General features: G+C 44.5%; 1 protein-coding gene across 1 annotated transcript in view; it reads left to right on the top strand.

Annotated features, from left to right (window-relative positions):
- Window positions 1–23765, top strand: part of ZNF185 (zinc finger protein 185 with LIM domain) — a 73718-nt gene extending 49953 nt beyond the window's left edge. The window contains exons 15-22 of the mRNA XM_032397480.1: window positions 2522–2719; window positions 12148–12345; window positions 15093–15197; window positions 16224–16304; window positions 18139–18210; window positions 19839–19941; window positions 20759–20857; window positions 21777–23765. Of these exons, the coding sequence (XP_032253371.1) occupies window positions 2522–2719; window positions 12148–12345; window positions 15093–15197; window positions 16224–16304; window positions 18139–18210; window positions 19839–19941; window positions 20759–20857 (856 nt within the window). The 3' untranslated portion in view covers window positions 21777–23765. The remainder of the gene's footprint in view (window positions 1–2521; window positions 2720–12147; window positions 12346–15092; window positions 15198–16223; window positions 16305–18138; window positions 18211–19838; window positions 19942–20758; window positions 20858–21776) is intronic.
- The last annotated feature ends 3655 nt before the right edge of the window (window positions 23766–27420 follow it).

The raw sequence follows: 27420 nt of genomic DNA, 5'->3' as shown, positions 1-27420 counted from the left end.
TTCTGCTTACTGCAGGACAGGCCAGTAAGTGGAGAGACAAGATGTTAGGGTAAGGAAAGCAACTTTATCCAGAAAGCCAGCAAACCAAGGAGATGGTAGACTGTTATCCTAAGGAACTACCTCCTCTTGGCATGAAATTTGAGCTTCATAAAAAAATCAAAAGAAAGTTAGTTAAAGGGAGGAAGCAGGAGGGGGTGGAATTAAAAGGTGACTGACATCTGTAGACATCCCAGGAAGGTTGTGTAACTTCTCTGTCCTTAGTCAGTTTATCTTTGTTTACAGGAATCTGGTCATGTTGTTCCTGTAAATCTTAAACATAACATAGTCATTTGTGTGCATACTTACTTATCTCCTTGGGTGAGGTAAGTTTTGGGTAAAGAGTGGTCTTTGCAAGTCTTAGCTGTAGCATACCTACGTGCATGGCTAAACTAGAAGTTTCTAAGCTATAGGTCACAGTAGCAAGGAAAATAGAAGCAATATGGAGTCAAACATGCAAAGTTTGTTCCTATTACACTCTGTGTTTGAATTTCCTTACCTATAGAATAGTGGTAATAATAGTTCCCACCACACAGGGTTGTTGTGAGGATTGAGTTTGTTTGTATAAAGCATGTAGGACATTCCCTGGCACAAAGTACTATGTCAGACTCTCCTTTTATAAAAACTTGAAGCTAAATAAAGCAGCCCCAAAGGAATACCTCCTTCTACCAGAACACTGGGAAAGCTGCTGTTCCCCTCTACAGTTTTATTGGCCTGATTTCTTTTAATAAGACACAGAGTAGTTCATCCCCTCCCCACCAAACTTTGGGTATTTTTACATCTAAAACATAGAGTTTTCCTCTTTGTTATGTTGCAAGCCTGGGCTTTCCACATTTATGTTCTTTCTGCATGAGGAACAGGTAAACTTTAGGCACATGTATTCACTGTGGACAACCATTATCAACCAGCAGAGGAGTCTTTTGGAGGTAGTGTAAGAGTGGAAGGGGGTGTTATCTTCCATGTGGGAGTGTGATTGTGTCCAGAATAGACAGTAGCTGTATTAGGCTACTGAATCTTTGATCTAGTTACAGCCAGAAGTATTACTTTGCCTATCTCTAAACACTTGACTTACAGACAATTCATTAGAGGCATGGGAGACCTCTGGGGTATTACATTGCTCAGCAATACTTCCTGTGACTAAGATTTCCTTTTTATAGGTCAGATGGATTACACCTCCTATAATTGTAGTGACTTTGCTCTGAGGCCTAGGGCAAAGGAACCTTATTCATCCACTTGTCCTTGTGTTGCAGTGGACCCCCAAATTACTCTTTTCAGAGAATCTTGACTTGATGCACAAATTGATGAGGACAATCTCTGTTACCATAATTCTGTAAAGGACAGGAGATGGGACAGGATTCTGATTAAGTCCATGGCAAAGCTAGTTCAGGGCTTACAGAGGCAGGAAACAAGCTCTTTAGGCTTTCTATGTTTGTCTTTGGCTCAAGCATGTATGTCACATGTAGGGTTGGGGTGGGTGTGTCAAGGTATCCTGCTGGCTAAGGGACTGGCATTATCTGAGCAGACCACTTTTGGTATCTGGCTGGGCTGCAGCAGACCATCAGGGTAGAAGCAGCACAGAGAGGGATAACACCCACTTGCCTGCCCATTTGCCTGGGCAGCTGGTAGTGGTAATAAGCTTATTATCCCTGCTAGGGTACTTTGGTTCATGTCACTTGAGGCCGAAAAATCGCATTGCTTTCAGGGCATACTCCAAAAACTATGGTCACTGCTCCACTTGTTATTTCAGCTTGAAGACAGGGAGCATACCTATTATGGGATTAACTTCTATGAATAAAAAGTCCCAGGGCTAGAGGTAACTGGTAGTGTGATCTTCTTATCCCAGGGTAGCCCCGCCAGTTATTGGAGGCATGCTGCTGATGTTGGGAGACTTGAGTTCAGGTTAAGCCAGGATCCGGGTGATGAACTAGATTTTTATTTTCTAGAATGCTGGCTTAAGCTCTCAATAACCCGACTCAGTGTCCTTGGCCTAGTGGGCATATAACATCTTTGAGGCCTCCGGGTAGCAGCACCATCACACATAGAGGTCATGGGGAAGGCACCAGGAGAAAGAACAAGGCCCTTGGAAGCACCTCAGATGGGGATGGTGATGGGAAAGGTGTTCAAGTGTAGGTGTGGCATGAGGCCAGGGAGGAAGATCTCCCAAAGAGCTTGATGTGGGGGATAGCTGAGAAGCCACTTTCTCCTTGCCAGATTCAGGGGATGGCAAAAGCATCTGAGGTTCAGGCTTTCTCTAGTATGAGTGGGGACTGCTTTTGTCAGTGGGAGGGGGAGCAGTGGTACTGGGATTCTCCCAAAGATGAGAAAGACTGGTCTCCGTGTGGTGGGGGCCATGCTGGGCTCTTCTCTTCCCCATCTTCTGGAAGAGGAGCCCACTATGGCCACAGAAGGTGACATCAGCAGGCAGTGGGTAAAGAAGGACTGGTCCCAAAGCACTTGCTCCATAAGGATATTTATTCTTCCTCAGTACCTTGGCTGGTTCTGAAGAGAAGAATGTGGCTGCCAAGGTGGGAGAGATCTGGCAGGAGAAGCCCACGGCCCTGAGAGGTGGCCAGGGAGACCCAGCTGTACCCTCCCAGCAGCCTGCAGCCCCCAGGACCCCAGAGCCACAGAGCAGCCCCAGAAGACCTGAGCAGCTTGTAGAACTGGACAGCCAGGCCAGCAGGTAAGGGTTATGCTGTGCTGGGCCCCCTGCCTGCCTGAGGCGAAATTTTGTCAGGGGCCATGACCCAGGTAGGACCCACTTTTTAAAAAAGATTTATTTATTTATTTTAGAGAGAGAGACAGAGAGACAGAGAGAGTGTGGGGGGGGAGGGGTAGAGGGAGAGAATCCTGAAGCAGACTCCCCACCGCATGTGGAGCTCGACGTGAGGCTCGATCTCATGACCCATGAGATCATGACCTGAGTTGAAACTAAGAGTCAGGCACTTAACCAACCGAGCCACCCAGGTGCCCCAAGTGGGATCCACGTTTATCCCATGTTCACGCCAGTGCCTGGCACTCACACACCCAGGAGCTCAAACTCCTGCCCCATGAGTGGAGTTGGGATGGTGACTCCCTGGGTGTGAAGCAGTGTTGAGGGGCTTCCTGTGGTGCACGTAGCTGGGATAGGGCCTGTGATAGAAGTAGGTGTATGTACCCGGAGGTAAGAAGCCCTGGCTAATTTCTGACATGTGGAGCAGGAAGGTCTCCCAGGATGGGGGTCCCAAGTAGGATGAGGGTTATTTGTATGTATAAAATGGCACTGTCAGAGAATGAGAGAGAGAGGGAGATTGAGATTGAATAATAACTGACATTTTCTAGGCAACCTCATCCACTCTGTAGCCCCCAGTATAATCTTCACTCCACTCTAGACCTGTTTGCTCCATGGCCTACTGGACATTGTTATCCAGATTCTCTACAGGCACTTTACATTCAGCATTACCCAAATGACCTTATTATATCTCTGCATGGCACCTCCCCCCAACTTCCTTGCTGTCTCTCAGCTTATTCTTTCCACGATCTGGAACCATTACCATCCACCCAGTTGACCAATCCTGAAATCTTGGAAGAGACTTGGCTACCACTTCCCTTCACCTTTACCTTTTATAAACAACAAGGCTTGTGGCCTTATCATCTCTCCCTTGGCTGAGCATTTTCCTAACTGGTTTTCTGCATCATCTTACTTTATACCCCCTGGCCTGATTCTCCACATGGCAGCTGAAGGGAATCTTCATACAAGTCATGTCTGGTCTGTTCATGATGAATATAACACATTAATGTTATTAATGTCAGTTTTGTTGTTGTTTAATGGATATGGAGTTTCCCTGGTCTCTTGTTTATACTATTGGCCTCCCTTCCCCTTCCTCTTCTTTTGGGCAAGAATGGCTTATTGGTTAACAAATTGGGAACAGGAACTTCATGAATCTAGCTTGGCCAGTAGTTCTCCTTGTATTTGGAAGCAGATGGCTTCAGATGTACAGCAAGAAGGTTCCCCTTGAATTCTTTGCTTCTGTCTACAAGCCCCCAGGGCCAGTTGTCCAGCCAGGCTCTTGGCTGGGTGAGTAAGGACCTGTGGTTCAAGGATGCAATAGGAGCCCTCCTTTTTGGCTGTACATGTAAAGCCATCTGCTTCATCAGCTGACATTTATCTCCATTTTCTGTTCTTTTTTCGTCTAAAAAAAGAGGTATTAATTATTGGCCCCCTAAAACTCTGAGTCTATACAATGAAAAAAAGGAAAAATAAGAGAGAAACAAAGGCAGATGCGTCAGAGTTCTGGATAGTAATATTGAAAGGTCTTTTAGCAGAAGAGGACCTGAAGAGGGGTACTGAGAAGGAAAGTTTTGGATAAATGGAAGAACCTGGAAAGAGTACCATCATGGAAACCAAGCCAGGCTGAGCTAACTTTCCAGTATGCTGTGTACCCTTAAATAAGCCCATAGATTTGGTAAAATGGAGTTTATGGCTGCTTTAAGCAGGGGGCAGATCACAGGAGTAGAAAGATTGTGGTTGACTTATGATGGATTGAGGAAGAAGTGGGCAGTGAGGTCGTGCAGTTGGTGGAGGTATACAACTCTTTCTAAAATGTTGGCCAGGAATTGATGGAGATTGGATGAATGAGCAGATAAACACAGCCACAGGATGTTGGGAAGGGCTTTTTAAAGTGCATGCTTATGTGCTCAGGTGAGGAAATACACTCTGGGTAAAGAGAGTTTGATATTTGAAGAAAGAGTGAGCAAACCCAAAGGTGAAGGGTCACTGAATTTATGGTAAGGGCTTACGGTGGTAGGTTCTAGAGTCTTGGGAAGGAAGGAGATGGCTCTGTCTTAGAGACAGGAGGGAAGGATGAGTGCAAATGTAGGTTGGAGGGCAGTGGAAGGAATATGCAGAGTAATGTGGGCTCCTTGATTTTTTTCTGTGAGTTAATGAGCCACACATTCTATAATTAAACCAAATTTTACTTAGTGACTACCAGCCCATGTACTAAGCATTGGGGATACTGACAAATAAAATTTGGTCCCTGACCTCAAGGAGGTATGGATAAGATATAATGGCAGCATAGTAGGAGTATGTGACTTGATTGGCCTCATTGAATCACGGAAGGCTTCACAGAGGTGACAGTTAATGTTCCTCTTGAAGAACTTTGTGAGAAGGTGAAGGAGGAGTTCAGGAGTAAGGGGACTCTCCTGTGCTAAAGGGTAGATTAAAGTGTTGCATGCTTGAGGAGCACCCTGTGGTTTGATATGGCTGTAGTTTATGGTGAGAAGACAGTGGAAAAGTTGATGTTGGGCAGATGGTGTACAGACAAAGATTTTATTTATTTATTTGTCAGAGAGAGAAAGAGAGAGTGAGAGAGCACAAGCAGGGGGAGCAGCAGGCAGAAGGAGAGGGAGAAGCAGGCTCCTGCTGAGCAAGGAGCCCGATGTGGGGTTCGATCCCATGACCCTGGGACCATGACCTGAGCCCAAGGCAGACGCTCAACCACCTGAGCCACTCAGGTGTCCCTTTTACAGACAATAGTTAACCTAGCAGGCCTGAGACTGCTCTCTTTAGAAAGGGCTGCTTGTGAGGCACCTGAGTGGCTCAGTCAGTTAAATGTCTGCCTTGGGCTCAGGTCATGATCCCAGGGTCCTGGGATCGAGTCCCGCATCCAGCTCCTTGCTCAGCAGGGAGCCTGCTTCTCCCTCTGCCTCTGCCTCTCTCTCTCTCTGTCTCTCATGAATAAATAAAATCTTAAAAAAAAAAAAAAGGTCTGCTTATAAGATGTGCTTCTGGGAACTTGAAAAGGTAAACAACAGTTCTCTACACTGATATGAACCTTTCCCTAAATGATAAGAGATAAGGCTTTCCACCTGGATAACTAGTACAAATAATGTACTTTATGCTGACTCTCTGCTTGCCTCCTGGGAGTTGGGAATTTCGGTATATGCCAGGCAGAAAGTGCCTATGTGACCGTCTCCAAAAATAATCCTAGGCTGTGAATGAAAACACTGCCTTTTCCTTTCACTGATTTTGCTTGGTATCCTTTTATGGTCATAAACCTTAGCCTTAAGGATGACTACATACTTAGTCTTGGGAGTCCTCCTAGTGAATCACTGACCCTGGGGGTGGTTTTAGGGACACCAATACACCATATCAATCTAATAAAGGACAAAAGCCACATGTTCACAGATGGGCAGGGTCAGATCCTTATGCCTTAACAAGGACTTGGACTTTCTCCAGAGGATGAAGAGAAGTCAGGAAAGTTTTTTAAAAAAATCATTGTCCACAATAGCCAAACTGTGGAAAGAGCAGAGATGCCCTTCAACAGACAAATAGATAAAGAAGATGTGGTCCATATATACAATGGAATATTACTCAGCCATCAGAAAGGAGGAATACCCAACTTTTATATCAGCATGGATGGGACTGGAGGAGATTATGTTAAGTGAAATAAGTCAAGCAGAGAAAGTCAATTATCATATGGTTTCACTTATTTGTGGAACATAAGGAATAACATGGAGGACATTAGGAGAAGGAAGGGAAAAATGAAGGGGGGGGAATCGGAGGGGGAGACGAACCATGAGAGACTATGGACTCTGAGAAACAAACTGAGGGTTTTAGAGGGGAGGGGGGTGGGGGGATGGGTTAGCCCGGTGATGGGTATTAAGGAGGGCACGTACTGCATGGAGCACTGGGTGTTATACACAAACAATGGATCGTGGATCACCACATCAAAAACTAATGATGTACTGTATGGTGACTAACATAACATCATAATAAAATAAAATTTAAAAAAATCATTGTAAAATTCACACAACATAAAAATTACTATCTTAACCATTTTAAAGTGTGCAGTTCAGTAGTATTAAGTACATTTATGTTGTGCAACCCATCTCCAGAATGCTTTCTGTCTTGTGAAACTGTAACACTTTCCCCATGAAATAACTTCCCAGCCCCTGGCACCCACCAATCTACTTCCTATTTCTATAAATTTGAGTCCTCTAGGTTCCTCATAGAAGTGGAATTATGCAGTATTTGTCCTTTTGTAACTATTGCCTTTCAGTTAACTTAATGTCTTCCAGTTAACTTAATGTCTTCAAGGTTCATCCATGTTGTAGCATATGTCAGTATGTCCTTCCTTTTTAAGGCTGATTAATATTGCATAATATAGACACTGCATTTTGTTCATCCATTTGTCAATAGACAGTTGGGCTACTTCCACCTTTTGGTCATTGTGAATAATACTGCAATAAACATGAGTGTACAAATATCTCTTTGAGATCCTGCTTTCAGTCCTTTTGGGTATATACCCAGAAGTGGAATTGCTGGATCATATAGTAATTGTATGTTTAAGTTTTTTGAAAAAATGCCATGCTATTTTCTACAGTGGCTGTTTTCTATCATTTTACATTCCCACATACATAGAGCCAGAAAAGTTTTAAGCAGGGGAGTGATATGGTCAGAGTTGTGATTTAGGGTTATCTCTATGGTGGCAGTGTGAAGAATGAACTGGAAGTGGGAAGAGTGGAGGCAGGGGGAAGAACTACGAAGTGGTTCCAGTCCACCAAGTGAGAGATGAAGGGGCCCCAACTAGGGTAGTAGCTATGGATATGGAGACAGAACTGTTAAATAAGTATAATGGACCTAGAATTGGGCAACTGATAAGACTTGGGGGAACAGTGAGGGAAGGGGAAGTGTTAAGTCAGAAAGCCATATTTGTGGCTCATGTAGCATGGTGGAGTGTGTGACCTCTTTCGGCCCAGGTTGTGGGCAGGTTATCTCCAAGCTACTGCTTCACTGCCTGGAGCCAATAGAGCAAATGCCCAGTCCATGGAGATCCCAAGCCAAGGCAGCACACTCAAACAACTTGGCAGACAAGGGCACCTGAGGCAAGGCTCTGGCTTTCACATGATCCGAAGGGGTACGTGCACCTCAATGTTTATAGTAGCAATGTCCACAATAGCCAAACTATGGAAAGAGCCAAGATGTCCATCAACAGATGAATGGATAAAGAAGATGTGGTCCATATACACAATGGAATATTATGCAGCCATCAAAAAACCCGCCATTTGCCACGACGTGGATGGAACTAGAGGGTATTATGCTAAGCGAAATAAGTCAATCAGAGAAAGACATTTATCATATGATCTCACTGATATGAGGAATTCTTAATCTCAGGAAACAAACTAAGGGTTGCTGGAGTGGTGGGGAGTGGGAGGGATGGGGTGGCTGGGTGATAGACATTGGGGAGGGTATGTGCTATGGTGAGCGCTGTGAATAGTGTAAGACTGATGAATCACAGACCTGTACCTCTGAAACAAATAATACATTATATGTTTTAAAAAAAAGAAGATAGTAGGAAGGGAAAAATGAAGGGGGGGAAATGAAGGGGGAGACGAACCATGAGAGACTATGGACTCTGAGAAACAAACTGAGGGTTCTAGAGGGGAGGGGGTGGGGGGATGGGTTAGCCTGGTGATGGGTATTAAAGAGGGCACGTAGTGAATGGAGCACTGAGTGTTATACGCAAACAATGAATCATGGAACACTACATCAAAAACTAATGATGTAATGTATGGTGATTAGCATAACAATAAAATAAAATAAAAAAAGATTACTGAGGAAAAAAGAAAGACCATTAATCTTTTATTAGGAGCAGGCCAATGAGCCAAGAAAATCCTTTTTTTTAAGATTCTATTTATTTATTGGGGGGGAGGGGCAGAGGAAGAGAGAGAGAGAATCCACACTGAGCGCAGAGCGCAACATGGGGCTCAATCTCACGACCCTGAGATAACGACCTCAGCCGAAATCAAGAGTCGGATACTCAACCAACTGAGCCACCCATGCACCCCAAGAAAATCTTGTTATTTTAACAGAGAGAAAACCAAATTTTAGTTTTGTATCAGTACAATACTTGATACTAGAATTATTTCTGAAAATATTATAAATAATCTCATTAAACTTTAGTAAATTTTGACCACAACAAATAAAATTTATTTTCTGTAAACATTTTATAGTTTAGAAATATCCATTTACATTTCATCTTGCAAAACTTTTGGAACCACTGGTTAATTTAGGACAAAACTTCTATTTACAAAAATATATTATTTATATATAATGTATTTATATTTATAAAAATATATTATAACAAATATATATTTATATAACAAAAATATATTTGCATACCTTGCATACAAAGTTGTTCTCTTTTGCCATTATTACTTTTAGTAGTCTCATTTATACATACTGATTATAATTTTTAACTATTAGTAACTTCTGTTTTACAGAGAAAACTAGGAGGTAGATCATTTTGAACTGTTTGTCATACACCAGCATTTTACAGTAGACTAGTAAAGCTTATGAATATATATCTCATAAAATTTTATAGTTACATACTTTTTTATAATATAATTTTTCAGTGTGGACAAATGAAGACATTTATTAACAAATCTATCTACAGCCTCTCTGTACTATAAAAAATAAGCAGCAAAAAGTATATAAACTTAAACTTAGGCTTAGTAACTAATGTTTCAGTATTTTATCTTACTTTGAAATGATCTAAGTATTTAGTGAGTATCTGTTAATTTAATTTAGCATGAATCTAAGGTTTTAAATTTCCAAAAAGATCTTGGAAACTGTCTTTAAGCTGACATATTATAAAACATAATTACTGTTGAAATAGAGTTTGTCAGAATAATGACTCAGTTTGATTAAAAGCAAATGTATATTTTTGTAATCTTAAACACCTAGTAGATGTAATACTAGCTTATTGTGCTAGTAAACCCATTAAGTTTAGGAAGATTATACTCAAGTAGAATAAAAATATGTGCTTGTAGTAAGGTTGATAACTCATGAGACATAACTGTTCTTATTAAACTAGGAATATTAAGCTAGTCTTATTTGCCAAAGATTTAGCTAAATGTTTTGACCTTGAATTTTTAAAACATTTGGGTTAATTTTTGTAAGAATACTGGTTTTTTATACTCAAAGTTTAGAATTTATTTATTTAATTTATGAAAGTCTTAGGAATATTTAATTTGTATAAGTGCTTATTTATCTCTAAGCCATTTGGAATAGAGGATAAGGAACTTTGTAAGTGAATTTGGTATACTTCCCAGAGATAGGAAAATATTACACATATATAACATACATATATACATAAACATACAGATAGACACAAAAAGAGAGATTTCATGGCTTTAATTCTAAATTTTCAGCCATGAGTCAGTTATAAACACACAACCACGAAACTCACTGGTTTTATAAGTGTTGTCTCTCATCTTTGCCCCACTTAATTTTTTTATGAGAGTTGTGTTTGTGGCAGATGGGACAAATTGAGGTTACCTGCTCAACATGAAGGCTAAAGCTTCCTACTAATATTTGTAGAGGAAGCTTTTAAGAAATGTTTTTGTCCTGATAGTAATCTTATGGAGACTGTAGACTAAGTTTGGAGTGACGGACCAAGGAGAAACAGCCCTTGGGGTGTCTCTAAGGTTTGTCTACCTGGATAAAATATCCAGAGCATTCAAATTAGGTTTTTCAGCTTCAAATGGTTGCTTTTTTGATCCCCGAGATCCTGGAGAGCCCCCTTTGGGGGCAGGGGCCTAAAGGACCCCATAGTGGTGCTAGGCACAGATAATTTGGGATATTGGGAAGCAGTAGTAGCTTCAGGGGAAAGTTGACAAGGAAAAAGGAATGAAGAAGTCACAAGAGTGAGTGTAGACAGCTCTTTCATAATGTTTGGCTGTTGTGGGGGAGGAAACTGAGGTTGAGAAGGGCCTTTTTGTTTGTTTGTTTGTTTGTTTGTTTGTTTGGGACGTTGAAGTAATGAACTCTTGCTCTGCTTCCACCCCAGTTCCATCTCCACTTAGTGATGGAAGTGTAGAGCTGGCTATATGGTCAGACTGAACCCCGGGAGGGAACCGAAGTTCTATCTTGATTGCCATTTTTTTTAAAAGATTTTATTTGACAGACAGAGAGAGAGAGAATACAAGGAGGGGGAGTGGTAGGCAGAGGGAGAGGGAGAAGCAGACTCCTCGCTGAGCAAGGAGCCTGACACGGGGCTTGATCCCAGGACCCTGGGATCATGATCTGAGCAGAAAGCAGATGCTTAACCCACTGAGCCACCCAGGCACCCTTTGATTTCTATTTATGAGCTGCAAAGGGACCCTCACCCCAGATTGTTCATCTGTAAAAAGGGGATGAAAATGCGATTGCCTCGTAATAATAGCTGTGATTACTTAGCAATAAAGGACAAATACTCCTAACTGTGAAAATAAAGCTGCCACAACAATACGTATGTGCCTGCTTGTGCGTGTGCTGAGCTCCTACACATTTCAGCATGTGTGCATCCGCGTGTACCGCCATTTCCTGCAGCCAAGAGCTCCGACCACAGTGCAGCTGGGAAAGGTGACCATCAATAAGGAAAATGGCTGCCTTGGGCAAGATGGATCTTGGCATGGTTTAAGCTGCAGTCTTGTCCCGCACCATCCACTAGATGGCGCGCGAGGATCACAAATGGGCCGAGTCACACATTTCTGGTCTGGCTGGGAGTCTTTGGGGGTTGGTGACCCACTGTGGGGTCACCAGCCTCTTTGAAAATTAGTGAGCATAATGGTACTGTTTCCCTTTTGTCACCCTCACCCAGCCCGCCAGGGGAGCCTAGGGGAGAAGCTCCTTCTGAGAGAGCTGGGCCCCTGCGGGGCTGCCTGTGTTCTTAAGTCTTCTGAGCACCAGGGCCTGGGGAGAAAACCAGATGGCTTGAGGCTTTTTAGGCAGGACAGACAGACTGGGACTGAGAAGGCTTGGAGAAAAGAAAGATGGCAGTGGGAGGACGGGGACAGGAATGCCACTGTTTGTTTCCAGCTAGAAGACTGTCTTTTAAAACCTCATTGAAGTCATCATGTGTTCTCAGAGTCTTTGTCAAGTGGGAGAGGAGCAGTGGTACTGGGATTCTCCCAAAGACGAGAAAGACTGGTCTCCGTGTGGTGGGGGCCATGCTGGGCTCTTCTCTTCCCCATCTTCTGGAAGAGGAGCCCACTATGGCCACAGGAGGTGACATCAGCAGGCAGTGGGTAAAGAAGGACTGGTCCCAAAGCACTTGCTCCATAAGGATATTTATTCTTCCTCAGCACCTTGGCTGGTTCTGAAGAGAAGAATGTGGCTGCCAAGGTGGGAGAGACCTTGCAGGAGAAGCCCACGGCCCTGAGAGGTGGCCAGGGAGACCCAGCTGTACCCTCCCAGCAGCCTGCAGCCCCCAGGACCCCAGAGCCACAGAGCAGCCCCAGAAGACCTGAGCAGCTTGTGGAACTGAACACCCAGGCCAGCAGGTAAGGGTTATGCTGTGCTGGGCCCCTGCTACAGCCCAGGTTTTTTTGATGGGCCACCATGCAGAACAAACCGTAACATGTTAGGCAAATCTGTTACTCTCTGCAGGTGTGAGTGGCTAGGAGGTAGTGGGAAGGTGACCAGCAATGAATGCCCCAGGGGTAGGTCTTCATGGGCTTCAGTTTGGAGCTATAGCATCCAGTCTGTTAGACCAAGCCTGGAACAGAGAAAGTGCACAGAGTATTATATTTTCTGGCAGCCCTTTGGAGCATGAAAACCTGGGTCAGGAGAGGATATGGAATGCCTTTGCCATTAACGGAGATGGAAGGTCTCTGAGGAAGATGTGTCCTGGTGTGGATGGGAGCTCCCCGGAGATAAATGATGTTGGATGAACTCTTCCACTGCCACCACTGCCAGCCAGGGTGGCCTTGCATGGCAGCATTTGGGTGGTCCCTTTGCTCTCTGGAGATCTTTCCCCAAGGTGGCCATGAGTTTAGAAATAACCAAGAGCTATGGGCCTAGAGACAGTATATAAGTATCTCCTGTGAGCCACATACACATTGAACAAGAAGGCAAGGGCCCTGCCCGCTCACCCTCAGGGAGCACATGGTGCACCAATGAATAAACACTATAGCAATAATACCGTAATGATAACCACTAGCATTTGCTGTGTACTAAAAATGTGCAGGCACTGTTCTTGTGCTTTGTGTGTACTCACTTGATTCTCACACCAACCATATGGGGGGGTACTATTATTATCTCAGATCTATAGAACAGAAATGGAAGCAGAGGAAGGTTGAATAGCTTGCCAATAGTCATTCAGCCAGGTAGTGGCCTAACAGGGACTAGAAAGCAGAGTCCAGAGCCTGTACTACTTATCACTGTGCTGTATCTGTTGCCTCTCCATTTGTGATAAGCCCAGAAAAGAAGGAAACTGGGTCCTCTAATGGAGAGAGGCCAGGACAGGGGGTATTGTAGCTAGGATGTTCAGGGAAAGCTTTTCTGCGAAGAAGGGGACAGTGCAGTTGAAACCTGAAGCACAAGGAGGCGCCAGACTGGAAGAGAACCTGGGAAGACACAAGTGGGCAGCATGTACAAAGACCAAGATGGGAGAGGGAGTTGAGGAGAAGAGATTGAAAGAAGGGCTCTGTGGTTGAAGGGTAGGAAGTGAGGTGAGGAGGGGGAAGGAGACCAGGTGGGCAGGGCCAGGGCTGGATCTTGTAGACTAGAAGGAGTAGGCTATGGGAGGGAGATGGGATGTTACCTGACCAGGGATAGGAGCCCTCCTGGTGGATGTCTGTCATTGCTCACGTTGCAGTCCTAGAAGGATCCCCATGGGATATTTTCTTACCTTGCCCCCTCAGTTCTACTGTCCTTTCAACTCTTGTGCTGGGTGTGGGCCAGGATGCCAGACGCTTGCTAGTTGTTCCTTCCTCTTGCAGTCATTTTCTTCTCACTCTCTGGCTTTGTATTTTATCCCCTATCATCTGTCTTTCCAGGTTCCCGTGGGGCCTCCCCTCCCAGCTAGTCCATCTCCTCCAGTTTCCATGGTTCACTCCTATATCATAAGGTGACATAGGAATAGGCACAGGATGACTGGGCACATGGAAACAGGGTACTTCACCCAGCCTCGGGTGAGAGAGCAGGTACTCCAGAAGGGCTTCCCAGAGGAGAAGGTGGTGTTATGTGCAAAGATATGAGAAAGTCAGTCAGTATGCCTAGAGATTCAGGTATATATGACAAAGTTTGAGAAGATGAGACTGGGGAGCTAGGCAAATGCAAGATCATGATTGTTTTCCCCCCTCCCCACTCTTAAACTAGTTGTGTTCTTGGGCCCTGGATTCTCTAGCAAGGGAGTGATGCCCCAGAGCCCGGGCCAGGTGGAGGCAGCCACATTCAGAGGTTGGTCTGAGCAGCAACATGTTGGAAAGAAGCCAAATTCAGCCCAGGACAGTATGTGCCCATAGAGCTGTCCCAAGGCCACTGGAGAGTAGGTATATGTAAAGTGGATGGCACACAATGGGGGGGGCAGTGGTGGTGCCCAACAGCATGCCCTGACCTACAGCGGGCAGAGTGAGAGCAAGTAAGGGCCTGGTCAGAGAAAAAACTTGTGAGCCAGCTAGGAGGTCAGATTCCAGGCCAACGGCTGTGTGTGCAGCCAAGTGGTGGATATTCAGAAAAACTGTCATACGTGTCAGTTTCTTGCCTCTGCTCATGTCAAATGCCTTCCAAAACGAGGTGCATCCAAGTCTCTTCTTTGGTGCTGCCTAAATTTATTTGTTCCTCTCTCCCTTGGTGTTCTTTTCTCCAGAGAGTTCTCTGGAGGATGAGGGGGTAGAGTTGATCCTAGGAAGGGGCTGTCCCATCCAGCAAGGAGGTGAGCTGGACTGTGTCTGTCAAGGCCCTGGTAGCCCCCATGCTCTCCTCAGACCAAGTGAGTCACAGGCCAAGGCCTTTGGCTGTAGTGGGGAAGGATGCTCTAAAATTAAAGTCTTACCACTGACTCACAGTGTTACCTGGTCACTTCACCTGGGTTTTCTTATCTGTAAAGTAAGTGGTTCCACCCACTGATCTCAAGAACCTTGTAGAACACAAGCTCAGTGATCTGCATGGGTTGTTTACAAGCATTGGCATATTTTTAAACTCCCTGAAGTGGCAGTCTCAAGAGTAGGCTCCCCAAACCCTGTTGTTGCCGGAAGATGTCAGCTCTCAATGTTTACACACTCACCCCTCCCTTTACTTCCTTCAGAGTGACAAACCCCTCGAGTTGTGTGGTCACTGTTACCGCCTCTACTGAGCAACCTCATGTTTACATCCCAGCCTCCCCGAGTGAATTGGACTCCAGTTCAATCAGGTAAGAGGAGACAACCTGGGAAGTGTTCTCTGGGCTATATCCTCCCTAGAGCTGAAGGACTTGGTTTTTATCCCATGTCACTTCCCTGATGTTAGCTCTAGTACCACCCCCAACTCCCAGCATCCCATTGGTCAACGGGCCACATAGTGTAGCCCAAACCTCCCCAACATAAAGTCCTGTCTGTAGGCCTGGGCAGTCTTAGCATATCCCCAGTGAGAAGCTGAGGTGGTACTTCCTGGTGCTGTGCCATCCGTAATAATATCTTTTGAGGAACGTGTGTGGGAAGGCCAGAGAAAGCCCACTGAGGCCAGGGCCCATGTCTGTCTCTCTCCCATTACTCTTTGTAGGGGAGGTGCACACCCACTGCTTCACCTGCAGGAGGCTGAGGAGGTGGGGGGGGGCAGGGAAATCAGAGGGCCCTCTGACAACATCAAGCCAGGTTGATAAAGGCCAAATTCAGGGCCATGGTGAGCCCAACATGAGGCAGACTTCCAGTGTTGCCAGGGACCTATCTAGGACTGAGAAGGGAGAGATGAGATTGTTGGTGGAGATTCACACAGAGCGGCAAGGACCAACAGTCTATGTCTGCAGCTTGGAGGCTATCCTGGGCCAGATAAAAGGGAAAGAAAAGGCAGTCAGAGAGGATGGAAAGTTCACTGTACTGGAGTCTGGGGAGGTGGGGGACAAGCCTCCCATAGCGTAGAGATCTGCGTGAAGAAGGAAAGCATATTGACATTGGCTCCAGGGAGCCTTTTTCTAGGGTTCTCAGATCTGCACGTAGCAGGCTTCAATTTCAGCCCAGTCCACGGTGTGCTCAGTGGGCAGCAGCTCCTGTTTGCCATTTTCCTTGCCTGGCGGTAGCTAGAGCCCATCAGCACTTCTACTCCCGGGATTTACCATGAGTTCCTTTACTTCCTTCAAACCATGTGGGAACCCTCCTAGCCCTGGAGCCCTCCTTTGGGCCAGGCCCAGTCCCCTGGAATATTTCAGTATACCTCTTTCTGTTCTACTGTGCTCCTTCCACAGCAAAGGGATTCTCTTTGTGAAGGAATACATGAATGCTAGTGAGGTATCCTCCGGGAGGCCAGTGTCTTCATGCTACAGCAGGTAAGAGCACGTCCCAGAACCTTCCATGATCCTGGATCTCCGGTACCTCGTCTGGGGCTTGGCCCAGAGTTGTTTCTGTATAATCATTTATTGAATGGGTGAATGATGTAATTGCCCACAGACATGATTTATGAATTTCAAGCTGTTCTACCTAAGTCAGTGCTTTTGTGTTCCCCCTCTATTAATTCATCCTACACCCCACTTCCAGTGCCATCCCTTCCTGCCTAGCTTTGTTTGTTGGTAGACAAGCTTTCTTTAGTAAAATTCTGAGAGCATTGCTCTTTACAGAGCTGACAAGGCCCTTAGGGACTTTTTACCTAGTTAATTCCATCATGTTTCCGAGCACAGGCACACATTGAACACACGTTTGACTGCAGATCCTGATATATGCATAACTTTTCAGTCATCATCTTCATCTGGTTGCTTTGTGATGCCACGTGGAAAGATACCTTCATGCCACCTCAGTTAAAAAGTAATGCGCACCGAGACAGCATTCCTCTGGGAATGTTTTTTTATGACACATCATCTCACTGCTAGGATGAGGATTTTAGTAACAGAGAGGAACACCCTGGCCTTACTTCAGGATTGGGCCTCTGGGGATTCTGAACCAGCTTTCACTGGTACTGTGGAATAATGACCATAGGTGTCAAGTTCAAGCCCCAGCTTGACCCCATTGGTTGGGTCATTTTTGATGTTCAGTCTTCCTGAGCCTTAGTTTCTTCATCTGTAATTCCTTAGGGTGGTTTTTGTCAATAACTTTATTGAGATACAACTCACATATCATAAAATTCACTCTTTAAAGTATATAATTCAGTGATGTTTAGTACATTCACCATGTTTGCAACCATCACCACCATCCAATTCCAGAACTTTTTCACCACTCCAAAAGGAAACCCCATACCCATTAGCAACCCCCCACACCACCAGCCATAGCCCCTGGCCACCACTGATCTATTTTCCGTCTCTATGCCTTTTTTTTTTTTTTTTTTTTTCAGGGAGCTGTCCTTGCCACCTAGCATTTATGTCTATGAGTGTCACTTGATTGTACTCTATCTCCTGGTTTTTCTCCTCCCATTCCCACCATTCTGTTAAGTTTAATTCTTACACAGTCTGACAATTAAATGTATTTTAAAATTGAATTTTACATTCAGTTAAGATGTTATATCTTAGAAAAAAGCAGTCGAGTTTCTTTATTGGAGGATTGTACAGTCTAGTATTAGAAATAAACTTAATGCTCAGAAAAAAAAATAGAACCTGGTCAGTAGCACTAACGTGTGTCCCATGGCTTGTAGCTAGTCACATTTTCCTGGCAATAGGATTTTATTTTTTTAACCATTTGTATTCATTATCAAAAGTCATACTACTGAAAAATGAAGATACAAAAATTTAAAAAAAACTTCACCTCAATCCCCCCTGTAACTCAAGCACAGGTAATATGTTAGAATGTTTCCTTCTTTTATTTGTTCCCATTCCTAATGTCTGATTTCTGCTGTGTGGGCTCCTGGTGACTGTCACATTGTAACGCAGACATGTATGTGGGGAGAAAAGCCCTGATCCCATCCTACTGATCAGTGAATCTTATCTTCCTCAGCATGGCAGGTATTCTTTGCCCCCCATTGGAAGGGCTCTTCTCCAAGAGAATTATGCCTCTCTGGCATGAAGTTCAAAGCTTCCCCTGCCACTCAGCATAACAGATGATGGTGGGTCATGCAGAATCGTGTCTCAGCTTATGGCCACAAGGTTAATAATATTAGCAAAGCATTTCCACTCATGACCGTGGTAGTCATCTTGCTTCCATCTTCTGCCCTCCTCTTCCCCATCGCACTCTCTGCAGTATTAGATGCACTGAGGACTCATGTGACATGGAGAAGAAACCTGCATGTGACAGCTCTTTGTACTCTAAGAGGTAAGTCTACAATCTTACCAGGGAGCTCTCAGGTCTACAGAGAAGAAACAGCTGAGGGACATTTCCACACAAAGTCCATTTGCTTTTGTCTTATGCTTGGCTGCTTCTGATCCACTTGCAGATCTGTCACACCACTACTTGGGTGATGCTTCCCTTATTGGGATGTTACAGTTGTGGCAACCTTTGAACCCAGCTAAGACCAGAAGGCAAACTCAAAGGGCTGCTAAGAAGGGAAATGGTGGTGTCTGAAAGCCCAGGGAGCTCATGTCAGCAGGAGAGGCCTTGGGATTAGAATGTAAATGATCACTTAATAAACCTGCACATATGACCAGAAAGGAAAAAAAAAAACTAAACTACAAAAGACAGTGGTGGATGGAAAGTTAAGAAAAGTGGGTTGCGATCATCAAGAAGCCAGAGAGAGCCATTCATTTGAATTGAATGAGGCTACCATTCAGCAGTTTCAAAAGCTGTCACTACATGACAGTGGTCACAGAATGGTCTTAATGATAAAGAAGTCCTATTTTAAAATTCTTGAAACAGAAGAGAAAGGAGTCTTAGAGATGGAGTTCACTCAGGTCACAGTGGAGGAAACAAGCCTGGAAAGAATAAATAATATGTCTTATGTTACACAATGAGTTAGTGGCAGAGCCAGGACTAAACCCCGGGTCCCTGACTACTCCTAGGTCAGAGATGTTTCTACTGTATTATCTGACTAACTGTGAGCTGAAACTGGTGATGGTAAAATACATGGGGGAGGGGGGAACAGGGCTTTGATGAAGGCAGGAGTCTTTAGCAACACTGTCGAGAGACTGAGCCCTGGGCCATCAGCATGATGGAGGGACCAAACCTGAGATGCTCACAGTAATTCTGAGCCCTTGAAGGGAGGAGACTATGTGGCTTCAGGTTGGTAGCACCACCCCTAGTTCCTGTCAAAAGCATACTCAAATCTCTGGAAGAAAGCACTCACAATTTACACCTGAAGGATCAGGGCAGGACGGCACTTTCAGCAGGTTCTCTCTGAGGAGGAAAAGCAGGGATGACTCTCAGGAACAAAGGCAGGGATCCTCAAAGTGGGGAGATACTCACCCTAGAAGTTAGAATCTAGAACTTCAACATGAGGTCCCAGTAGGTTCTACAGCCATACTGTCTTTGTGATGGTCCTTGGAGTGTAGGGTCTGAGAGGCAAGGTTTACTGGTCCCAGGCATGAAGAGAAGGGTCATCAAGACAGGGGGCCAGGTAGGGCATGCAAGGGTATGTCTCCTGTAGAAGAAGACATGGGTCTTCCTGTTCTAGAGGGGGGTAGTACCCCCAATATGCTAGGCAAAGGGTCAGGGAGAGGCAAGCTGCCTGGAATAAGAATCATACCAGGAGGTCTTGTGGTCCTCATATGATTTGCAAGTAGGGTGAAGCTACATGACCAATTTCTGGAAATATCATGAGGGTCTACAGTGGGCTGAGACCCAGTCCAGCCCAAGGATATGCAACCAATTGCACACTACAGAAAAAGATGGCAGGCTGAGAATCTGGGCATCTAGGCCTGGCTGTGTCAAACCAGAAGGTCTGACTGCATCACATCAGTAGTCTGCATGTCAGCCTGACTGCCAAGTTCTTGTTTTTCATCTCACAGAACAAGTGGAAGGATCTGTACTTACTGCAACCAGGAGATCAGAGACTGTCCAAAGATTACTCTAGAGCATCTTGGCATCTGCTGCCATGACTACTGCTTTAAGGTAAGGAAGAAGGGTGGTGCTGCTAACATGGTCCAGAGTTAGGGAGCCTCATGGATCAGAGTGTAAAGAAGGCTTGATCTCTGTGTGATTGTGCTCCATGTCAGAGGCTTGGCAGGACTGGGAGCTGAATGAGCAGAAGGCTTAGCCCAGGGCAGGCTTGGAAATCATTGGAGACCCAGACACCTGGGGACTCATGACTTCTCTTATTCAAGACTGTCTGCAGGAAGGCCTGCTGCAGATAGCTGGCCACTCTTGTCCTTTAGGTGTCCACTAGAGTGACAGGTATAAGAGTCATGAGGAAAGCAGAGCTACACTCCTGTAATAGCCTTCCCTTTTATTAGATTTTCATATCACCTTCTTTGGACCTTAAACATCACAACTAAAGTCCCACAGCCCTCCTATAACAGCAATGACTTACTTTGTGTATGACCCCAGGTTGAATACCCTATGTGGACTACCTCACTATATCCTCATGGTAACCTGCCACTGTGCCTGTTTTATATATGAAGAAATAGAGGCTCAGAGAGCCTCAGTAACTTGCCCAAGCTCACCCAGCTAATAAGTAGTGGACTTAGGGCTCAAACCCAGGCCCATTTCTGAAACCTGGGCTCCTAACTACTATGTGATCATCCTACCTGGTAGTTTGTGTGAGTTTTTTTGTTTGAGGTTTGTCTCGGTTTTCTAACCCTTTTTTATTGTCTGCTTCAAAGTCCAGGATGTGCCATCAGCTCAGTGTCTGCTCAGGTGCACCCTCCACACTCCACCCATTTATGTTGCTTCATTTGCATGTTGACCTCTAGCTTGCTTTCTCTTTCAGTGCGGGATTTGCAGTAAACCAATGGGTGAGCTCCTGGATCAGATCTTCATTCACCGTGACACCATCCATTGTGGGAAATGCTATGAGAAGCTCTTCTAGGTGGGTGCCAAGTAGCCAGGAAACTTAATAGGGAGAAGAAATGTGCCCTGGTCTCCCCCTGAGTCTCAACCCAGGATACTGTTATCTCTCTTAAGCTTTATGTTTAGGGAAGCCCTATGAGACTTTGAAGTTTTAGGTAGCACAGATAAAGACGCTCCCCCACAGACACTTCTAAGTTGCAGGGGTCATCGTCTCTTCCTGTCAAGAAACACCTTCCATGTACCACCTCAGGTGAGCCCTCCAGCTGTCTTGGGATGCTGGCCAGGCCTGTGTTGTTAGCCTCATTTGAGGACAAGCAGATAAAGACCTAAAAAGGAAAAGGGCCTGGGGAAACACCTAGCTAGTGGATGACAGAATCAGGATCTAACCCAGGACTTTGAATTCAAATCCAGGGCTCTTTGCTACATTCCCTTGGACCACCTCCACCATTGCTTGTATAGCATCAGATCAGGACGCAAAACCAAGGTGTTCAATAAAACAAGATACAGGTGGGGGGCCAGGATAAGGGGGCATGTGTGGGAGGGGGTGGTGCCATCCTGGGGCTGGCCTGACCAGGAAGGGCTACTTGGGCACCTTTGGACTACATTGTCAATACTGCTTGAAGACAGTGTTGCATGCTAAAAGCCAGCAGAATTGACCCCAGTGTCTGAACTGCATGGGGCCTGGTGCCCCCAGGACACTACCTTTCCAGGTCTTGGCAGCTAGAAGCACAGAGCAGAATATCTACCTTGAAGGCAGTGGGAATGGGTAGCAGTCAGGCTCTCCACCAGCTACAAGCCTGTTCTGCCTTCTCTCTAGAAGACACATTAATCTGGACTATTACTCCTAATGCCTGGAAACATCAACCCCAAGAACCTCTGACTGATTATTGGATTGGGTGTGTATTTCCAGTCTCATAGCTACTACTATTTTCTTTTAGTTCTTCCAGGCTGAGAAGAAGCTGATGACTCCTGGACAAGTTTGGCTGTCCCCAGTTGCCCCAAGTTGCTGGCTTCTCTTCCCTTACTTTATCCCTCCCCATTTGATTTCTTCGTGCTTTTGCCCCTCTCAAGTTGAACTGCTTACATCCAGTAGAGTATCTTAATGATGCTATGATAATTACTTGTGTTTGTAGCTTTTTATAACTTAGAAAGCACTTTATGTCCATGATCTTATTTCAGGCTCAAGAAAAAAGGATTGAACAAGAATTTAATCTTAGCTTTCCTAAGACAGGTTGGCCTCCTGATGAGTTTAGGTGGCCTGGTACAATAAGCAGGAGCATGGGTTTCAGTGTGTCTTGACTTTTGGGACAGAGAGCAAACCCACATTCTAAGTGTACCTTTGGGACTTGAAAGCGGGAGATGCCCTAAAGCTTCTGAGGAGCCAGGTTGAAGACTTGATGATGTCTGGTGGGTAAATTGCAGACATTGAATGCTAGGGATTGGCATAGGCTAATATTTGGATTGTATTTTAACTTTCCATACACGTTTAAAAGTAGTTAGTTGCTTTTGATTGAATTATATAGCAGATTTTAATTATCTTCTCCTTCCCACTTTTCACTATAATTGAGGTGGTTGTTTTTTTTTTTCCTGCAGGCATGTGGGCATGTATTAGTAAGTCACACAGTTAAGTTTAAATTCTATAGGATGTGATTCTTAGGAGGCCACCGACCAAAGAAACATCTGTGTCTGAATTTTGATAGTTGATTAATACCTTTGCCCTCAATTCCCAATAGTTACAGGAAAATCTTCTAAAGTAGGTTTTAGGGTGTATAGACTCCAGCAGGATTAAAAGGGGAGAAAAGCAGTTAACATTTCTCAAGGCCTTACTACGTATCAGGCATTATCACAAAGTGATGGCATTAATTCCTATACCAATTGTATGCAGAGGGTATTCTTGTCCCCAGTTTACAGATGAAGATCTTGAGGCTCAGAAGGTGGTCATTGCATTATGTGGAATCATTGCTGTCTCTCTCCAGAACCCATGTTCTCTTCAGTAACAGTAACCACAATACCAAGCACTGTGCGGAGGTTACCTCATTTTACCAGGTAACACTGCCCTCCTCAGGCCTCCCCTGAGGCATACTCTTCTTACAAAGAGATGAAAGTATTAAATCATGCTTCTCCTCTGGGCATCCTAGGTCTCCCTATAAAGTACCACAAATGCCAACTGACCGCCTTCCCTCTCCTCCCCTTTCCATGAAAACAATTCTGAACTAAGATGCTCTTCTGAACTCAGATTTCTCTGCTGGGTAGAGATTTGACTCACAGACCTTCCCAAAGAAGAGCTTGTCAACCCAGGGAAACCCCAGTAAGCTAGCTGATCTGAGTCCAGGGCCTTCAGTAACTTATTTTTCGCTACAGACTGTCCCAAGATAGCAGCAACTACTGGGGTCCCAAGTACCTGGAACACAGAAACCTGTTGGCTGTCTAAACAGATTGCAGGCCCATCCATGCAGTCAGCTGATACTCTGCTCAGGTTCGACTAAGCTCCTCTGCCTTTGGGACCAGCATCACTGTGTAAGGTCCTTGAGAGAAAGAACAACCTGAGAGTTTTTCTGATGAAAAATGAGGGTCTCTTCTCTTGATTTAATTAGAAAATGTCTCCATCTCCCTCCAGTTTGTGAGTCCTATGCACACTGGGTGGTGGATTTGTCTTCCCACCAAATGATCGGAGAGGAACACTCCATTTATTTGCACAGATGTGCATTAAATTTGCTCTGGAGGGGAAAAGTGGTAAAATATGTCATGTGCCAACACTAAATGTGAGCTGGTATTCCTCAAGTATAGCTCACAGCATGGAACTCAGCACATGGGAGGCACTGATACATAGGTATCAGTATCTGCTGAATAAATGAGTAAAAGGGAAAAAAAGGCTGCTCCTTAGTGTGGGAGGTGCCAACCCTGAATCAGTATAGGCCCAGTTGATGGAGTACAGGATAAAGAGGTCCAAGATAGGCTGACTTCTCCACCTTTAAGATACACTCTGCCTTTAAAGGGGTTTTAGAATCAATATGCAAGAAATTGATAGAAAGCTTGTAAGATCAGTATTGATTTCTATTCAGAACAGCCTCTTTCATGTCTAAAAAGGCACAGAATTCTGCAGACTTAAGAGGTGGTTGCATTATACTTTTGCTTCTTTTTAATTGTCTAGTTTTTTAATCACATTTGCTTAATCCAGATTAATGTACACAATTATAATAAATGTTGAAGTATTAGATGTGTCAATGCTGTCAATGTTAAGGTTTCCTTTTTTTAAGTGTAATAACTTGGTGTATTTGCCTGTGTAATTTATTTTCTCCTATTACCTGAAGCCACTCTTTTTTTTTTTTAAAGATTTTATTTATTTATTTATTTATTTATTTATTTATTTATTTATTTATTTAAAGAAAGAGAGAGTGATCAAGAGAGACAGCACAAGCTGGTGAGGAGGAGGCAGAGGGAGAAGGAAACTCCCCTCCGAGCAGGGAGCCCGATGTGGGGCTCCATCCCAGGACCCTGGGATCATGACCTGAGCCGAAGGCAGTTGCTTAACTGACTGAGCCACCCAGGTGCCCCTAAAGCCATTATTTACAAAAGTAAATAAATACTTTAAGAAGTATCAAATATAAAGAGAAGAAAATAGCATAATCTAGAAATCATACATGCAAGGAAGTGTGGAATTCTAGACCAGTCAGGTCTTAATAAAGAATATTTTATTCTTTTGGGTCCATCCTCCTCTTCATTATCATTGCAGACAGATGGCCATCTAGTCTTTATCACACACTTGCAATGACCAGCTCAGTCCCGTACAAGCTCATTCTGTCTGTGGACAGGTCCAGTTTCAGAAAATGCATTCTTCAGTTGAGTTAGAATCTGTTTCCCTTTAACTATTGCCCACTGGTAATCTATCATCCCTCTCCTATATGCCAACCCCTAAGTTAGATGACGATGCTTATTGGGTTCTCCCTTCATCAACTCTTCTCCCATTTAAACACCCCTGGCCCCATCAACTCTTCTTTGACAGTAATTCTAAATATATGTATCTCTCAAACCCCTCTCAAAGGTGCTCCCACAGACACACATCCAAACCCATTCTTCCAGATGTGTACCAATAGTCAAGACTTTCATCTTGCTCACTAAGGCCAGTGCTACAGAATCCTGTTGAATTGTCATTCTGCCTGTCAGTGATCCATGCTTCTGAGTTTTGTATCCAAATACACAATTTGCATGCTCTCTATGTCTTGATCCAGCCCAGAGACAAAAAAAAAAAAAAAAAGTGATCAAAAAGTCAGTCTGGGGGCACCTGGGTGGCTCAGTTGGTTAAGCATCTGCCTTCGGCTCAGGTCATGATCCCAGGGTCCTGGGATCGAGCCCTGCATCAGGCTCTCTGCTCAGCGGGGAGCCTGCTTCTCCCTCTCCCTCTTCTGCTTCCCCTGCTTATGCGCTCTCTCTCTGTCAAATAAATAAATAAAATCCTTAAAAAAAAAGTCAGTCCAAAAAAAAAGTCAGACATGATGGAGGAATCCTTCCACTACTGAGGAGGGACCTTGGAACCCAATGTTCAATAGCTATTGAAGTAGTGTCCCTGGATCTACTTTCTCACCCCAACCTCAGTCACCATCTTGGGTATATGAGTACAATTGGGAAAGGAAGAAGAGGTTTTACTACTTCAAAAGACAAGGACTACAGCAGTAGCTCCTAGCCAGATATTTCTAGGACTCTGTTGGTGACAGTATAGACATAAATACCTAAAAGAAAAATACAGTAGTGTTATTTTGAAAAATCACTTAGCATACCAGGTTTCCACCAAGCAGGGATCAACCTGTACTTATTCTTAGTCTGGAAACCTAGAAACTTAGTACTTAGTCTCCTCCCACATAGATCTACACTTGTGAGGGCCCCCAACCCATTCATCCTCATGTGGTGTCCTCTAAGGACTCTGCTTATGAATGTCTTCCACTTGTGAGTCTCCACAGAATGCATTCCTCTTGTGATGCTTCTTTGCACAATATTGTCTCCCTGTGAAGGTCCCAGGGAGGAAAGCTTTCACTAGGGGAACCAACACTGGTTCCATTGAATAGAAAGTTAGACTACCACCTGGCAATTTGGGGCCCCTCATACCACTGAACCAACAAAGAAGAGGGTTACTGGGTGGTTGATTGCTTCTGATTATCAAGGGGAAGTAGAATTGCTGCTACACAGTAGGGGTAGGAAGGACCATATCTGCAACCTAGGAGACTGATTCTCTGAGATTGTCTCTTAGTGTTCCCTTGTCCAATAAGAGAAGTTAATGGAAAACTATAGTGACTCATGCAGGCAGGACCACTAAGGGCTGAGATTGATCGAGAAGGAAGGTTTGTATCTTCCCACCAGGTAAACAACCACAACCACCTGAATGAGGTCATGGGGAACTTGAAATACTGGTGGAAAAAGGAAGATATAAATACTATGACCTCATGACCAGCTGTAGAAATAAGAGCTATAAAAGCTATGCATATTTTGTCTTGCTTTGTTATTATATATTTGAATCTACTAGCCCAATTTTTCCTTCTCTCATTTATTAATCTTCATTTAAATTGTGTGGATGGTGCTTAATCTTATAGTCTATGGATTACAGCATATCAAAGTGTAATTGTGACAGAACTACGAAAGGAACAGACATCCCCCAGATAATGAGAGTGTGTCTAATGGGATTTTTGACACTCCTCCTTGGAGAAGGTGAAGTCACAGTCACCTATATGAAGGATGCTTGCATTTTGCTAATCAGAAGCATAGTGTTGCTATTGATCATTTAGGGGAAAATATGGATAGAAGAGTATTATGGGTGATGAGTGGTCAAAGAGGTGGGCCATGCTGGACTGACTGTTAGCAACTATGCAGCATGCTTTCCTCTTTGTACGTTCTTTCCTCAATATAAGGGAGAATCCTGAGAAATATGCATCCCAGAATCCATCATTAGAGTGTTTCTGGGCTCAGTCCTCCCGGTACTCAAGTACTCTGAGAGATACTTATACCAGATTTGGAAGGCAGAAGAGAAGAAGCCCTTATTCTCTGGCAGCACCAATGGACACTATGGGGTGTCAAAAATAGGGTACACATGTTTTTTCTCGGTGGCTTCTGGAAAACTTGCTGAGGATCATCTGTGACAGTCCTTTAGGCAGCTGCAATCGTTGGGTTTTCTTCCTTATGTTCCAATGGCAGCCTCCCTGATCTTTGCTGCTTCAGCCTTATATTGATTGTGTAAACCACTGATTTCCTGTTCTCAAGCCTTGCTGCTTGAGAATGACTGGCACTGCTTTCCTGATGGGCTTCCCTGTTAACACTGTCTCCACCGAGCCTTCTTCTACATGAATGGCCTCTGCAACATGCTCTCTGCCTGTGAATGTTTTCTACCACACTATCTGTTCTGCGAAAGACCCATGCTCCAGGCTGTCCTCGCTATGCACTATTTTTGAACACTTTCTGCACAGTGCTGTCTCCCAGGGAGCAACTTGTGTGCCAGGCCTGTTATCTAACACCATCTCTAGGATTCCTTTCCCTCTGAATATCTTCTGAACACTGGGCCCTGCCCATGAATCCTGCCTGTGACCCCAGGAATTCCTT

This window comes from Phoca vitulina, unplaced genomic scaffold (genome assembly GCF_004348235.1).
Source record: "Phoca vitulina isolate PV1807 unplaced genomic scaffold, GSC_HSeal_1.0 scaffold99, whole genome shotgun sequence".
Taxonomy (NCBI): domain Eukaryota; kingdom Metazoa; phylum Chordata; class Mammalia; order Carnivora; family Phocidae; genus Phoca; species Phoca vitulina.
The sequence above is the reverse complement of the archived record's forward strand: the minus strand, read 5'-3'. Positions and strand labels throughout refer to the sequence as shown.